The following is a 17,077-nucleotide window of genomic DNA, read 5'->3' on the forward strand; positions in this document are numbered from 1 at the left end:
AAATATAACTAGAGGAAAACCTTTTTTTGTTTAGTTTTGGATAGAATGGGGATGGATTAGACCCCCTGTTAGTTTTTATTGCTGTCTGTGTCCCTGTTAGGGAGATTCATCCTATTTACCATTATCATTAAAAGTGAAAAGAAAATCCCAAATTTTGGGTTGTCCCTAGAAATGTAATAAAGGGGAAATCTTCCAATGGGGACACTGGTTATGGTGACCTGGGGTCCTTAAGTATTTACCTTTATTTGCAGAGATTTCCTGTCACTTCCTGTTTTGGCTATGGGACAGGAAGTTAAGGGAAATTTCCCCAATGGGACAGAGATGGCAAACAAAAAATCTGACAGGAGTTATATTATTAGAACCCTCCCTTGCGCTATAGTAAATAAAAAAACAAGTGTTGCCTATAGTTGTACTGTAAGTGCCATACGTTGATGTGTTTTAATGCATTTTCATAGCTTTTAATTCAGAAGCATAGGAGTGAATCCAGCTGAGGGTCTCCTTTTTACATGTGAGACTGCTGAATGTCATATAGTGTGTGGTGACTGGGGCCCAGCAGGACGACTAGGGGTGTACATACACACCGCTCAGCACCTACATACTGACAGCTCCCCATGACAGGGCACATTGCAGCGTGCAGGGCTGCCCCGACTGCCCCCACAATGCACCGCGCACCCTCCTCCTCCCATGCTGCTCTCCGCCGGGTGACGTCGGACCCGGAAGTGTGCGTGCTGCGGGCGGTGCTGTGTTTACTTCCGCCGGAGCCGGAGCTGGAGCCGGGGAGCGGGAGACCCCGAGGATGAGCTGAGCCGGAGGGGGCGGCAGACATGGAGTGGCTTATGGGGTAAGCCGGAGGGGGGTGGATAGAGTGCAGGGTGAGGGGAAAGGTGACAGGACATGAAGGGTGACTGCAGGCTGATGTGCTGGGACAGGGCAGGACAAGATGAAGGGCAAGGGGCAGAAGGGTGAGAGGGCCTCCATAGGGCAGTATGGGGGAGAGCTGATGTGGGAGGACAGGAGGAGACATGTGGGCTGTATGAATGACAAGGAGAGGGAGAGGACAGACAGGGAGCAGAAGGGGGCTGACACAGGGCATGGGGTGACACACAAGGGGTAATGGGGAATAAGACCTGTAAGGGACACAGAGATCATGAGAGTCTAGGAGTGACAGGAGGGGGATCAGGTGGGGGCTGGGCTGTCATCATGGACAGGAGTTGACTTGTGAACTGTATAATGGACCATGATAAGGAGAGGATACATAGGGAGCAGAGGGATCTGACACAGGATAACACACAGGGGGCAATGGGGAAAATGACCTGTTATTGGGGCTGGGGGGATCAGATGGGGGGTAGGGCTGTCATCATGGACAGGAGGTGACTTGTGGACTGCATAATGGACCCTGATGAGGAGAGGATACATAGGGAGCAGAGGGATCTGACACAGGATAACACACAGGGGGCAATAAGGAATATGACCTGTTATTGGGGGTGGGGGGATCAGATGGGGGGCAGGGCTGTCATCGGGGACAGGAGGTGACTTGTGGACTGTATAATGGACCATGATAAGGAGAGGATACATAGGGAGCAGAGGGATCTGACACAGGATAACACACGGGGCAATGGGGAATATGACCTGTTATTGGGGGTGGGGGGATCAGATGGCGGGCAGGGCTGTCATTAGGCACAGCTGGTGGTATGTGGCCTGTATACTGCACCGTGATAACGATTGGAAACATAGGGAGCAGAGATGTGACACGGAGCAATGAGAAATAAGATCTGTAGGGGTTTCAGTGAAAGGTCATGGGGGGTCCAGGAGTGACAGGGTGCTCAGGTAAAGGGGCAGGACTGTCATCAAGGGACAGGGGTCTACATGTGAATTGAGAAGCTACATAGGAAGCAGGGTGATCTGAGGCAGGGTGCAATGGGACATATGACCTGCAGGGGTTATATGGAAAGGTTATTGGGGATGTAGGGGACTATGATAAGGAGAGGATAGATAGGGAGCAGAGGGATCTGACACAGAATAACACACAGGGGGCAATGGGGAATATGACCTGTTATATGGAAAGGTTATTAGGGGTGCAGAGATATAGTGATAGGTGGGGCTATCGGGTGGGGGGTAAGGCTGTGATCAGGGACAGGGGGTGATAGGTGGACTGTGTAATGGACCACAATAAGGAGAGGATACATAGGGAGCAGAGCGAACTGACACAGGATAACATACAGGTGGCAATGGGAATTTGGACCTATAGGGGTTACAGTGAAGTGTCATGGTTGGGTTCAGGAGTGATGAGCAGGGTGATCAGATGGGGTAGGGGGACTGGGGTTTATTTTTGAACTGAGAGGCTACATAGGAAGCAGGGTGACCTTACAGGATGCAATAGAGCATATGACCTGTAGAGGTTACAGTGAAATGTTATGGGAGGGGGTGCAGGGGGAGTACTGGCAGGTGACCAGATAGTGGACATGGCTTACTTGTGAGCTGTATGGATGAACCACAATGACCAGTAGGGTAGAGATAACATAGGGAGTCGTATGATTTAACACCAGGGATATGACACACAGGACAATATGAAATGAGACCTATTACAGTAGTGACAGGTGGGTTGATCAGATGGGGGACAGAATGTGGCTGTCATCAGGAACAAGAGTTGACGTGCTGGCTATTGGAATTAATGGCAGTGAGTAGAGAGGCTACATGGGGAGCAGTGTGTCTGATCACTAGACACAAGAAAAGTGATAACACATGGGACAATGGGAAATCCGATATGTAGAGATTGCAATGAAAGGTTATTAGGGCTCAGGGGGCAGTAGTAGCAGGTGAGGGGGGGGGGGGGAGATGGTGGGCAGGGCTATCCTGAAGGGTGGGGTATCTTGGTGTCCTGGGGTATTATTATAGATAGTACTGGGTGCAGACGTCAGTGACCCAGGTGAGAGCATAGGTGCCTGTGGCCATAAATGGAGGCTAATGAGCAGGCGCTGGCTAGAACTGTGTAGGACAAGATGATAGGCAAGGGGTAGATTTGGCCTTCATAGGTCAGCATAAGGTCAGGTCGGAGAACTGCTTTGGAAGCATAGGACTGTTATCAGGACCAGGAGGAGGTGGCGTGCACTGTGGGCTATATGTATTAGTGATAATGAGGAAGTGGAGAAAGGCTAAAAGGAACAGGATGATCTCACGGGAAGAGAATATATGTGATAACACACAGAGCACAGTGGGAAATGCAACCAGTAGTGATTACTAGGGTGAACAATACAGCAGTAAAAGGTTATGGGTGTCCTGATGGCAATAGTGAAAGGTAGACAGGGCTGACCTGAAAGACAAGGTGTGTCGGGTTTATCTGGGGTGTTCTAGATGATCCAGGGGCAGAGGTGAGTGGCGGGGAGCAGAGGCCATCTGATACATAGGTGCTAACATGCAAATGCACAGCTGAGCTGTCAGTGGAAAGGGTTATATGAAGGATAAGGATGGGTTATATGGGATCCATAGTAGAATGGTGACAGGTTGTGGATAATCTTCTATGTAGTGCAGGGCAAGGTGATACGGTCTGTCACCAAGTATGGGCTGATATATAAGGGTCCTGTAAACACGATAAATTCTGAATTATCCTCTGAATACTGCTATACACCCTTACTTAGTTGTAGCATACGTTTGCATAAAAACAGTGATTTTTGGGTTGCATAAAATGAAATGCTCGTTCAAGCTGTCGATGTATTACTCTCTGGTCAAATGCTGCACTGCTGTGCAAAATGCCAAATACTTCTTGCTTATAGCATAGTTTAATGGACATACGGTGCTAATATCGGGCAGACAGGCAAAGTTGAAGGAGAGCTGCAGGCTAAGGTCTGGTTACATGGACTACGCAATTCAAAAAGAAAAATGTCTGCTCTCAAATCCAAACAGCTTACATATATTAAGTATATAACACATGAGGTGCTAAACATATGGTCACATCATCCCTTAAGCAATTCTCATGTCATATATATATTTATATGTATTTGAGCACAGACAACTGTCTTTAAAGATGATTTCTGTTGTGTCAATAGGAAAGGAAGTCAAGGAAAATCTCCCCTGTGGGATTCAAGTGACATACAAAAAACAAACATACCTGCTGTTTAATTATATGTTATTATTCAAAATGAACAAATCTTATTTAGCTTAGATGTATTTTAAGCTTTCTGTGACTGGGTGACAACTCTGTTGAAAGACTTCTAATGCTGCGGTAGAGTTGTCATCAAGTCTGCACTCCCCTGGCCCTGACTAAAGTTGCTGGCAGTGGCCAGATGCTGGGTCACATGACTGCTGAAATAAATGGCAGTATCAATATATTAAAGTGAAATTCAAGCTTACACCTAACTAACCTTAAAACTGCCCCTCCCCCCCAACACCTATGCTAACAAACCTGTGTCAAAAAAATGTACATACTTACCTATTTCAGGCTACTCTCGTCAAGTCACGTGTTCTCCGCTGTGTCAGCCAGTGGCAGCTGCAGAGGGGAGGAGAGGTGACCGACAGCGGCTAGTCAAGTCTAAAACGTTGTTGTCGCCCATAGACTTCAATGACCCATCTGTTGTTGGTGGTCCCTCCTCTCTGCAGCCATACAGGTGGAGCTGATCATATGCCTGGACTGGAGTGGCCTGAAAATAGGTACATATATAAACAGGTTAGCATAGGTGTTAGGAGGGAGAAGGGACAGTTTTAAGGTAAGTTAGATGTAAACTGGAATTCCACTTTAACCTACAGATCTTCAAGAAAAAAAAAGTTATGTTCATTGTTGGTACCTCCTGAGTGTTTAAAAACTTCTGGCTTCATGTATTCTTTAAGAACAGTACAGATATAACAACATATGTGCATTTGTGGGTTTTGGATAGTGCCCATGTTCTGTCTGTAAGGCTGGCCATACATTCTAATATTTTCTTGTACAATTTTCCTTTAGATTTACCAAAACCATATAATATGAGGTCAAACCTAAACACTTCACTTTGTATGCGCTCAGGCAGACCCTTGCACTACATAGTTGAAGGTAAAGCTAAAGGAAATTGAACAAGAAAATTGTATAATGTATGGCCAGGTTTAGTTCAGCAGATGGAACTGCCACATGTAGTTAAGTGTATCGATGTATTACTAAATACTAATACAATAAGTGAAAAATAGCCCCAGATGCCAAATTATACTTTCTCCCCCAAAAGTCACAAATATATAGTCCAACTCTTATTCAGCGTCTCTGTGTCAAAGAAAACAATTGTGCAGATATCTTCTATTAGAAAATTCTTTCTTTCTTTCTTTCTTTCCTTTCTTTTCTTTCGTTCTTTCTTTCCCAAGTGGTAAACTCCTCTTCCTCCACAAATGATAAAAGTCCACTTGCACAAAGAGGGGGCTCCTCTCACTCCGTCGCATGTCCGATTCAGAATGGCATCATAATATGTGACAAAATAAACTTCAAATCGTGTAGTAGACAATAAATATGGATGTTGTTCTTTAATGATAAAGTTATGCTCACAAGCAAGCAAGGTGTCTTAGCATAAACTCCTACTGGCAAAAACTACATGAAAATCTTTTCCAAAATGGCCGCTCATTAACTTCTGGTTTATGTCCGATGTCAAGTTTCGACGCGTTTCGTCACTCCCGACTGCATCTGAGGCTAAGATGGAACTGCCACATGCCACAGTACAGTGCTATGTCCTGAGTAGCCTACTACTTTCGTGTTACTTGCAGTAGGTTTGCAGTATTGGTTGAGCATTGTTCCAGGCAACCAATCTTGCATGAGCTTTAATTAATCTGACCGCCCTAAGCTGCTGAATGTTGGATTGTGATTTCTTGTAGCAAGGTATTACAGTTTGTCTAAGACCAGTAGAGGAAAGGAGACCTGTAGTGGTCCATAAAGGTATGTAATAAACACAGGAGCAGGATATTGTGCCATGACATGCTGGGGTTGATTTACTAAAACTGTAGCGTGTAAAGTGTAAAATCTGGTGCTGCTCTGCATAGAAGCCAATCGGCTTCCAGTTTTTTTTTTGGTAAAGCTTAATTGAACAAGCTGAAGTTGGAAGCAGATTGGCTCTACCATGCACAGCTGCACCAAATCTTGCGCTCTCCAGTTTTAGTATATCGACCCCAGTGTGTATATGTGGATCCTGCGACCTTCTCTTCTGAGCTGTCATCGCATATATGTGCTGTCTTTTGATCTGCTCTATTCTTAGTGCTTAACTCTTCCACAGCCTGAGCACCGCATAGGAAGGGAAGCAGGTGGATGTAGCATGTTTAACTATAGATGATATACTAAGCTGACCACACAACCAAGCCCAGATAGAACTGCAGGAAAAAAACATCAGAAAAAGAAAGTATGTGTTAAAAAAAAGAAAAAAAAGCACATACTTTTTATGATGTCACGATGGCTGTAACAGTTACACCCATGTGCAGGAATTTACACACATTTTTCTTTTTATAATGGCTGTCATGCAAAACTTTTAATCGGAGTAGTAAGTGGGGTTCAGTCAGTTATTGAGCAGTTCTTTGATGGTACATTGGGAAGCACAATGGCATAGTGTTTATTTAAGGTATTTATTTAAGGTACTTAAAGCGCCGTCCATTTACGCAGCACTTTACATATATATTGTACATTCGCATCAATCCCTAACCCTCAAGGGGCGTACAATCTAAGGTCCCTAAATTATATTAGTACATACACATACTAGGGCAAATTTAGACAGGATCCAATTAACCTACCAGCATGTCTTTGGAGTGTGGGAGGAAACCGGAGTACCCGGAGGAAACCCACGCAGGCACAGGGAGAACATGCAAACTCCACGTAGGTGGTGCCATGGTTGGGAGTTGGCGTGTCGTTGGCTTTCTATTCACACCCGCTGCAGATCTCAGAGTGTGTTTTGCATGTTGTCTGAATTGCACAGCACGTTCCTGTGTGATTCATGTGTGGACATGGTGTGAACCAACCCTAAGCCCCCGGTCACATCAAATTCAATTTTGAAATTGTGCGACTTACAGTGAAGTTGCACGATTTCAAAATCGAGTGACCTTCCAATTTCCTTTCATTTTGCAAGACATCTGACACAGATGTCTATGCAAATCGCATGTCTTTGGAGTGTGGGAGGAAACCAGAGTACCTGGAGGAAACCCACGCAGGCACAGGGAGAACATGCAAACTCCAGGCAGGTGGTGTGATGGTAGTGTTGGGCACTTATACCTCGCAGCACTGGGGTACTTGGGCTTTTGTCTACACTCCAGTAGTGCTTGGTAGATTCATTGGCTGCTGTCGAATTTGGCCCTAGTATGTGTCTGTGAATCAGCTGTGCACATATGTGGTCACATTCTACATTTCAGTCCCAAGCCGTGCATATGGGGAGGGTTCTGGAAAGACCTTGTAACCTAATGCGTAAAAAAAAATTGTCAAGAAAATTCTATGCAAAAAGGCTCTTGAGCATATCCGACTTGTATTCAAAGTGCTGGCTCCTAGAATTACTGGGAGTCCGATACGACTGAACAGATAGATTCATACATGATCGTTCAATACTAATAAGGGGGGGAACTAGTAGTGACAAAGTTTTGGGGCTCATGAACACAAACATACTGTATTTACAGGGATATATGCGTACAGCATTACGTGAGCCTGTTATTGTGGTGACCAGCATCCCCAGCTGTTGCTTAATCCTGCCATAGGGATGAATAAATAAATATGCTGTACTCCGTTCTTTGTGTAATTGCTGGTTCTTGCTTTTACAGGGCGACGTGCATGGGTGTCCATACATATGTGCCTGTAAACACAAGTACATTCATGTACCCATGTACAGCGTATTTTGTCATTCATTCCTTTGGGTAGAATTATGCTGCATTGGGGCTCCCAGGCATATTTTATGCTGTCCGCTGCACATACGTCGATGTTCATGAGCCCATAGGATTGAGTCATCCTCCTTTTTCTTGTGTCAGATTACAGGAAGGAGAATCTGCAGTGGTGGAAGTGTAATGGCTGTAACAGTTTGGTGGGACTGGGAAATCTGTTGGGAATATCTTGTAACAAGTCCACATGAAGCATATGATTCTGTTTTGGCAACAGTCATCAAAAAGCTGAAATATCAATTTTGGGTTGAGCTGACCTTCAAAGGGTGTCATTTATTTTTAGAAGAAGGATGTGTGTTCAGGACTGGACAGTTCCCAGGAACAAGGTGTACAATGCGTCTATTTTTTTTTTCTTTCTTAAATCATTTTTCTTTCCTAGTGCTTTTATCAATGTATATATAATCAGTACTTTCTGAAGCCATATGTTGAAATGATCTTTTTGCTGAAATAGTGGCTTCTTCTATTGTGCATTGTTCTTTGTCCTGGGGGATTTGTATTAAAAGAAATTAAAACTTCTGTCTCTCCTGTCTTTACAAAGCTAAAACTATAGTCACGAAACTGTTGTAACTTAACTCAAGAATCAGTATTTGTTTTATTACAAGCAGAGAAATGCAGGCCATAGACGGGACGTTTATTGGCCAAATTGTCGGCCGAATGAATAATCAGTGATTTTTGCAGTTCTTCTCGTTTCTTTTTATCGGTCATGCTGGAAAATCTAAGAAAAACGGCCGTTTTTCGTAAGCATTGGTGGCAGCAACAACCGATTTTTCGTTTATCCGCCGACAATTCAGCTGATAAATGTCCCGTCTATGGCCTGTATAAGTAAGTCTAGGTTGCCACTTGCAGTTGGGAAAGGGTGGGGGGGGTTGGGCAATAAAAACATGTGGTTGAGCTGCATTTTACTGCCCCCAACCGCTACCACTTAAGTTGCAAGGGGAGTGGATGGAGGTATACATAAGTTGTGTTCGTGATGCTTTGCATTGTGGCTAAAATTTTTCCTGTTTCATTCAGTGGGCAGTACTTCACAAGACCCTTTCAGCTCAGTAGCGCCATTTCACAACTGCCCCACAGCCTCTTGCAGTGTGTACAGCAGAGTTCAGATTAATGCAGGCCATAGACGGGTCGAACATCGGCCGATTTTGTGGAAAAAAAAAAGAAAAATCGGTCGTTAGTTCGGCCGATGTTACCACCAACGCTAAATCATAAAGTTCACCCCTTAACTTCTGTCCCTTGCAGGTCATGGCTCATGCGCGAATTTTTTATCGGTAAAACGATCAGCCAATTTTCCCATCATTGCCGGGAAAATCAGCCGATCGTCAAAATTGGTCGCAAATTTTCCAACATGACCGATAAAAAACCTGTGCAAAAAACCCGAAAAACAGCCAACCAATCAACCCACTAACAGTGCGAAAATTGGCCGTTTTTTTTTTTTCGGCCGATTTTCGAACTGTCTATGGCCGGCATTAGAGAGCTAGACGCAGCACAAGCAGCCAATCATGCTTGATTGAAGAAAGCAGAGTGACTGAAATGAGCTTTTTACTATGCTGCTTCCCCATTCACTGTCCAGTCACAGACATGACAGCCTAGATTCAGAGGAATTAGTTTGAATTCTATTGAATATTAAACCAAGGGCACCTAGTGGCAGAAAAAAGTAATGTGGGGAACAAAGCTGAATAGTTTATTAAAGCAGAGCTCCATTTGTGTGTTTATTAAACACACACCCACCGATGTGCTCACCTGTGCCTTCCCTCCTCTCCCTCATGCCGGCATCTCAACTGTGGGCACCAGACTGTGACAGCTTGCGGCTTCACAATCTGGTTCCCATTGCGCATGTGCTAATTGTGCTGTGCATCCTGATTAGTTCGGCAGTCTTCTGGGACCTGTGAAGTGTCCCCGAAGACTGCAGGAGGAAGGAGGGGGCTGAACTTCCAGCTCATTTCGCTGTGGCGAACTGAGCCGGAAGTGGGAGCAGGTACCTTCAAAACAAAGTATCCGCTCCCCCCCAAAAAAAGTGCCAAATATGGCAGGGGGGGAGGGGAGTGGAAAACAAGCAGAGCTTCCACTTCTGGGTACAAGTCCGCTTTAAAAGCTGTTTTTTTGTTTTGTTTTTTTTAGTTAAAGTGGAACTTCACACTCTCAATCAACATTGATTATTTGTAATCCTTATGTGGCTAATATTAGTAAATATATAGGAAAGTATATTATATTGTTTTAAACTTTTTTTTTTTTTTATATTTCTTTAGTTACTTCCTGATTTCCAGGCCTAGGCAAATGATGTCATACATCCCAGAAGTCTTCAGGAAGGAAGGAGGGGATTACTGAGCTAAGCACACCCTCTTGCCTGTATGCCTGAGCTAAGGGCAAATGGATTCCAGGAAGTAAATTTTACATGGATCATCTGCCCTTACTTAAGATGGCCGCAGGCAGAAATGCTGGGGGGTGTTTTTCAAAATGATTTCTCAGAAAAAATGATGCATGGAGACATGGATGGATAGCTGATATTGCTTTGAATAACAGAAATGAATTAAATAGCAGTTTTGGTTTGTGGTGCTCAGATACAATGTAGTTCCCCTCTAAGTGAACCCTCCACATCAAAGTAAAAGGTTTATTTTTTTGCAAATCAGGGGCCATGTAAAAAAGCAGACCTTTCCTTTGGTATGGAAGGTTTGCTTTAATGGACTATTTGGTTTTATCTTGTTTTTAGCTGGAATTCTGCTTTTAATGGTGACCTATATATTTCAGAAGTTGGTGTATAAAATAACTGCTTACATGTGGGAAACATCTGCTCCATAAATCCTTTAGGGCTCATTTACTGTTGCCCTGTTGGACAGCTTGTCCAATGCAGTCCCAATGCATAGACAAGGCAATTTGCCTTATGTCCTATTGTTTCAGTTCACACCGACATGCTGCGTTGGTTTGCGCTGAAAACAAAAGTGGGGCATGTTGCATTTATGTGATAATACATCACAGCGCACTGCTGTGCATAAAGTTACATAGAGTTTAAAGTAAAGGTAAAAAAGAAAGCACTGAAATGCATTTTAAAGGAGAAGTTGGCCAAATCTTTTTTGGGCTATACTTGTCTTGTAGGTCACAGAAGTGCACTTCTGTGGACCTGCTTTTAGCCAATCGCTGTAGGAGCTGCTGCTACCACAGTGGTTCTTGCTGTATTCCATATCCCATGCCAATACAGGGGGTTCTTGTTGGCACGAGCACTGTTCAGAGACTGCTATGCATTTATCTCAATGAATGTAAAGCATTCTTTGATTGGATGAGGTGGAGAGGCAGACAGCTATTTTGCTACCCACACATCCAATCAGAGAACTCTTTGCATTCATTCAATTACATACAAAGAGTTCAGCAGGGCAGCTGGTCAGCACAGGACCCAGAAGACCGTGAGAATCATTTTGGTAGCAGGGTGATTCTCAGCTTCCATAGGAATCAGCCAGGTATAGCATATGTATTCTTACAATCCAGGCTGGACCAATGTAACTATGCAAAAAGCTCCAATTCATCTACGTCTTAGCCTGATATATACACACTGGCATTGCTCAAAGCAACCTGTCAGAGTATTATTTTTCCCGCCTTTGAAAATGACAGGTGAAGTCTGGTTTCTCTATCTTGTTCCCCAATACATCCCAGACTAGGAAAAAAGTTTTTATATAGCTACGTTAAGCAGCTGATCATTAGACAATATCTTGATTTTAATTGGCATTAAATATCCCTTGCATATGACCGTGGATGTCTGTAATCTCATGTTCTCATAGGCAGACCATGCATGTGCTTTAAATGGTTTAGTATTTATTACAAGGTGCTTATTATGGACTTTTCTCTAGCAGGTCATACCCTTCCTCTCTAAAAGTGTGGGTGCTGTGAATTTTACTGTCACAAAGTGAAATGTGTTTTTGGTGTAGGAATGGGATGTAAAATGAGCTCCTGTTTGGATATCCAAAGTCATGCTTGTATTATTAGAATAGTCTGCAAACTGTATGCTTGTAAACCTGGTGACCTCTCTTTTGTGCAGGGCTATTGTGTACAGCAGTGCTGGTCACCCAGTACTGCTTATAATGTCACTTTGACATCAGGGGGATTTGTTGCATTAAAGTGTATCTACAGTCAAAACCTTTTTTTTTATTTAGCTTTGGATAGAATGGGGAAGGGTTAAAACCCCTAACATGTTATTTTTTTCTTTCTTTGTACCGTAGTGGAAACTTCCCCTCACTTCCTGTCCCAGAGTTGCAACAGGAAGTTAGAGGAAACCAAACAGAGGCAAATTTTGTTGTTAGGCGGTTGTCCCTAGAACAGGAAGATTTTTGTTCTGAGGGCAACTCTAAAATTTTGGACCATGGTCACCTAAAGAAATAATGGGGTCAATCTCCCCAGTGGGGACACGGACAATAGAAACCTGTCCAGAAGGTTTAACCCTTCCCCACTCTATCCAATAAGAAGAAAAAAAAAGGTTTTGCGTAAAGATTCACTTTTAAGGACTTTTTTACATTGCAATCCTTGTCTTCAGTGCACAGTTCTGCATGTACATTTACATGTGTTGTTACGTGGTTGTGGTGCCTCATTCACATCGGTGTCCCAATCTCTACACCTGTGCAAAGGAGCGCCGTCTTCCCCTGCACAGGATGCATAGGTGTTCTGTGTTGACCCATACAGGTAGCATGTTCAAGTCATGACAGGCAACCAGCTGCACAAACCAGGGTGTGTATATGTGCACAGATCAGAATTCAGTCTGTGTCCTAGTGCGAGCATATACCCACACAGAGGTACACTGGAATGCATGTGTAAATCTATGCATCTGGATACCCGTCACTGATATGAATGGTCTGCACGACATACCTGTACATCCCACGTGGGTGAAGATGGCCACCCCAAAAATCAAAGTGAAGAAATGATACAGCAGGCTAGTCCATTTTGCTGAAATTTCATTGCAGCAACTCAGACTGGCACTCAGTAGCTTGTATGGCCCCCACGTGGTTGTATGCATGCCTGACAACATCGGGGCATGCTCCTAATGAGACGATGGATGGTGTCCTGGGGTATTTCCTCCCAGATCTGGATCAGGGCATCACTGAGCTCCTGGACAGTCTGAGGTGCAACCTGGTGTTGTCGGATGGATCGAAACATGATATCTCAGAGGTGTTCTATTGGATTTAGGTCAGGCGAGCATGGGGGCCATTCAGTGGTATCAATTTCTTCATCCTCCTGGAACTGCCTACATACTCTTTCCACATGAGGCCGGACATTGTCATGCACCAGAAGGATCCCAGGACCCACTGCACCAGCATAGTGCAATGCAAAGCGTCGGATGCAGTGGTGTAAAGCATGCCGCCACTGGACTCTAGAGCAGTGGAGATGTTCTCTGGAGTGATGACTCGTTCTTCTCTGTCTGGCAATCCGATGGACGTGTCTGGGTTTGGAAGTTGCCAGGAGAACAGTACTTGCTTGACTGCATTGTGCCAAGTGTAACGTTTGGTGGAGGGGAGACATGGTGTGGGATTGTTTTTCAGGGGTGAGCTTGGCCTCTTAGTTCCAGTGAAGGGAACTCTTAAGGTGTCAGCATACCAAGTCATTTTGGACAATTTCATGCTCCCAACTTTGTGGGAACAGTTTGGGGATGACCCCTTCCTGTTCCAACATGACTGCGCACCAGTGCACAAAGCAAGGTCCATAAAGACATGGATGAGCAAGTTTGGGGTGGAGGAACTTGACTGGCCTGCACAGAGTCCTGACCTCAACCCGATAGAACACCTTTGTGGAGAGTGCGATCCAGGCCTTCTCGTCCATCATCAGTGCCTTAACTCACAAATGCAGTTCTTGAAGAATGGTCAAACATTCCCATAGACACCCTCCTAAACTTTTTGGGCAGCTTTCCCTCAAGAGTTGAAGCTGTTAAAGCCACAAAAGGTGAACCAACTCAATATTGAACCCTACAGCAGGCATCCTAATACTTTTTTGCAATATAGTGTGTGTGTGTATGTAATATTTCTTTCTGAGGTCCATTAAAATATGCTTGCAGTGTGTTTCAGTATATTTACATGTGAACAAAAACTGCACACTGTACATTTTTTTTTTTTTGCACCTGAAAACGCTACAATGGTGTAAACTAGCCTCTTTGAAATGCATTCATTTTTCTTGTATTTGCAGTCGTACTGCATATTTTCATACCCTTGACTGCATCTGGTGCAAACAAACCCTAATTGAGGATTGTTTATAAAAGAAAGTCAGGATGCATAAAGTGACTTTTCATACACATTTGTTTCCTTGCACACTCCACGGTGAGTTTAGTGACTGCAGTTGGACAATTATTTATTATATCTTTGGCATGGAGCTTTTCACATTTATAAAATGACATTTTACCACATTTTAAATTCCAGCTCTGGGAATGACAAAATAAACTACTTTTGCAGTGTCCCCCTTGTACTGTGCAAGGGGTAAATGCTCATTAGGTTTAGGTTCAATTCAGATGAGGAATTAAAGTGTGAGCAGGGATGTCCAGTTTATATGGCCTGATGCCCGGGACATGTGGTTCGGTTGCCGGGCAGGTAATTTCTTTTTATCCTTCAGTTTGCTGCGGGCAAATACCTCACTTGTCAGGTGGAAGCATTTGGGTGGCAGCACTGCCGCTAATTGCTTCCACACAGTGCCAGCCTCTGCTGCCCCTGCGTGAACCGCCCACTGTCTCCAGGGCTCCGGTTGCCCATCTGCGTGCCCGGGACCATCTCCCCTCCCTGCTAGTTTCCGGGCACGGTGGTGGAGATGGGCGGGGAGGAGGAGATAAACAGCGCAATGTTAAAATTATTATATATTTAAGTCACCATAAAGCCCCTTTTAATTTTAAAGGCCCCAGACGTTCCTAAAAGCACCTCCGATTTAAATACAGTTTTGGTTCAAATGTATTTTTTTTATCTGGACAAGTAGATTGTCATGAGAGACAAGTAAATTTGGCACCGATTTAGTCCCTGGACATGTAGTTTTTTTAAAAAATTTCCACACCCCTGTGTGAGGCTAGGTTCACAATGTTAGTGGGGCGGGACAGCATGTAAATTCCACCCATTCCTGCACCTATAGTCACCCGCAGCCAAAGCCGCTGCTCTTTTGGAGATGTGTGGGGCTACTATTGATTCTTAATGGTACCCCCACGCATCTGAAAATATACAGCGTACTTTTGGTGAGGGAAATCGCATTGTGCAAAGGCTTCATGCAATTTCCCTGTGGCTGCATTTTTAAAAAGATGCAGGGACCTTTTTCCTGTGTTTCCTGCAGGTCAGCAGCCCTGCCCGCACAAAAGCATAGGTGTGAACCTAGCATCATACTTCCTCTTCTGGGTTATGTGTGGTCCCTTTCCGTCCTACTGTACAATGCAGGGCTGTTGGACCTGCATTGTACTTGATGTCATCATGTGACCATGTCCCGGAGTGCCCTATAGACTTTGGGGACAGATGGTGGGGCTGAAGCTTATGCAAATGCTTTTATTTGGGATTCTAGTGATTTTTTTTTTTTTAAAATGATGATGGAGATATTTGTTTTTTTACATTGGAGTCAGAAGTGATCGGTCCATCCTAAACTGAGATTTTATTTATGGATGGAGTTCATGCCGGGGTGTGCTTTCATGTGCATGAAGTGTCACTTCTCTTGCTGCAATGTCCATAATGATAAATCCAGCAGGGAGTTGTATGAGGCCTTTGGGTAATTCAGTCTTCTATTTAGAAAAATTCCTAGGAGTGTAGGGCAAAGGTTTTCTAACAAAAGAAAGTTTGCATATTTCTTTTGCCAAAAAACATGAACTCCCAACAGTTTGTCACAGCAGGACTTTATTTCCGTTTTGACAAGCCAAAAGGGAGCAAATAAGGAAAGCTCATTGTTGAGTTTTACATACACTTTGAGTGACCTGTAGTCATTTTAGAAATGATCAATGGAGAGCAGTGCAGGCAGGATTTGGGGGTCAGGGCAAGATTTTCAATTTGAAGCCAAAAACAAGAACACATGATAAACTAGCAGAAAGAAAGTTCAAAACTAATTTTAGAAAGTATTATTTACCGAAAGAGTAGTTTATGCTTGGAATAGACTTCCAGCAGAGGTAGTGAGTCAGTCAACAGTAAGCGGATTCAAACATGTTTGGGACAAACATATATCTATACTCAGAGCAAAAAAGTTAAAATAAATAAATACATTGAAGCACACTTGATGGATCATTGATTTTTTTTTTCCTGACTTTACTTTTCTATGTTTCTATGTGTGGGGCACTTGGTGATTTAACACCAGTCCCTGTTTACTACAATTTTACTTTAAAGCAGATCTAAACCCTTAAGGTTTTTTTAACCTGAAAAAAAAGGTTCTGTTCTCGACGCTGGCTGGATTTTGGAGGGGGCCCCCCCACACCATTTTTTTTTTTTTTTTTTAATTTTTTTTTTTTTTTATTTTGGCGTGGGAATTCACCTCAAAATCCATACCTGACCTGAAGGACTTGGAGGGGGGGACCCCACACCGTTTTTCAAATTATTTTAATTGCCGGCAATTCTTTTACATTCAGCTGTCAGTGAGGAACCTCGCTGAAACATTAACACATGGTTGTCACTACTAAAATACCGCATGACTTGATAAAATAACTTATGCGGTATTTTAGTAGCGTTTGCTTTTTTCTGATCTGCAGAACGGATTCATTGGTTTGCAATGCATTCCTATGGGAAACGGCGTTTCGGATTACAAATTTTTCGCTATACAAATATATATATATATCAATCAGTCAGTCAACTAAAGATGTTTGTGTAAAAGGACAGTGCTGTCTGCAATTAAAACCAGAAGTGCTATGTGTCTACATAAATATTTAAGTGTCAAGTGCATGTGCATTTTCAACATGAAACATGTATCACAATATAAAAATACAACATAAATATGCTCTTTGCACTCAAACCTAAAGTGCAATATATCTACATATTTATCAAAGTGTCAGGTTCATATACATTTTCAGCATCACAATATGCCCACATAAAAAATGTTAAGTGTGCATGCAATCCTCATATGAATGAATGTGCATCAAAATAGTTCATATAAAAATAGTTCCAAATCTCCCAAAGATATCAATAAAAAAACTTCTCAAAATCTTCTTTTCTTTACCAATGCAGTGTATTCCACCAGCATATACTGTAAACTACATAGACTTGCCAAAAGTCAGTGCGTGTAACCAGCCAACAGAGCATTCCACTCTGGGAGGAACGATCTGCGG

The 17,077-nt window shown here is 43.4% G+C and overlaps 1 protein-coding gene across 1 annotated transcript in view; it reads left to right on the forward strand.

The window, feature by feature from the left end:
* The first annotated feature begins 705 nt into the window (after positions 1-705).
* The window catches only part of MOB2 (MOB kinase activator 2), a 90,162-nt gene continuing 73,790 nt past the window's right edge, over positions 706-17,077 (forward strand). Inside the window, exon 1 of the mRNA XM_089653527.1 lies at positions 706-841. Within this exon, the coding sequence (XP_089509653.1) occupies positions 825-841 (17 nt within the window). The 5' untranslated portion in view covers positions 706-824. The remainder of the gene's footprint in view (positions 842-17,077) is intronic.

This window comes from Staurois parvus, unplaced genomic scaffold (assembly GCF_062004578.1).
Source record: "Staurois parvus isolate SC_StPar_1 unplaced genomic scaffold, SC_StPar_1.0 ptg000715l, whole genome shotgun sequence".
NCBI lineage: Eukaryota > Metazoa > Chordata > Amphibia > Anura > Ranidae > Staurois > Staurois parvus.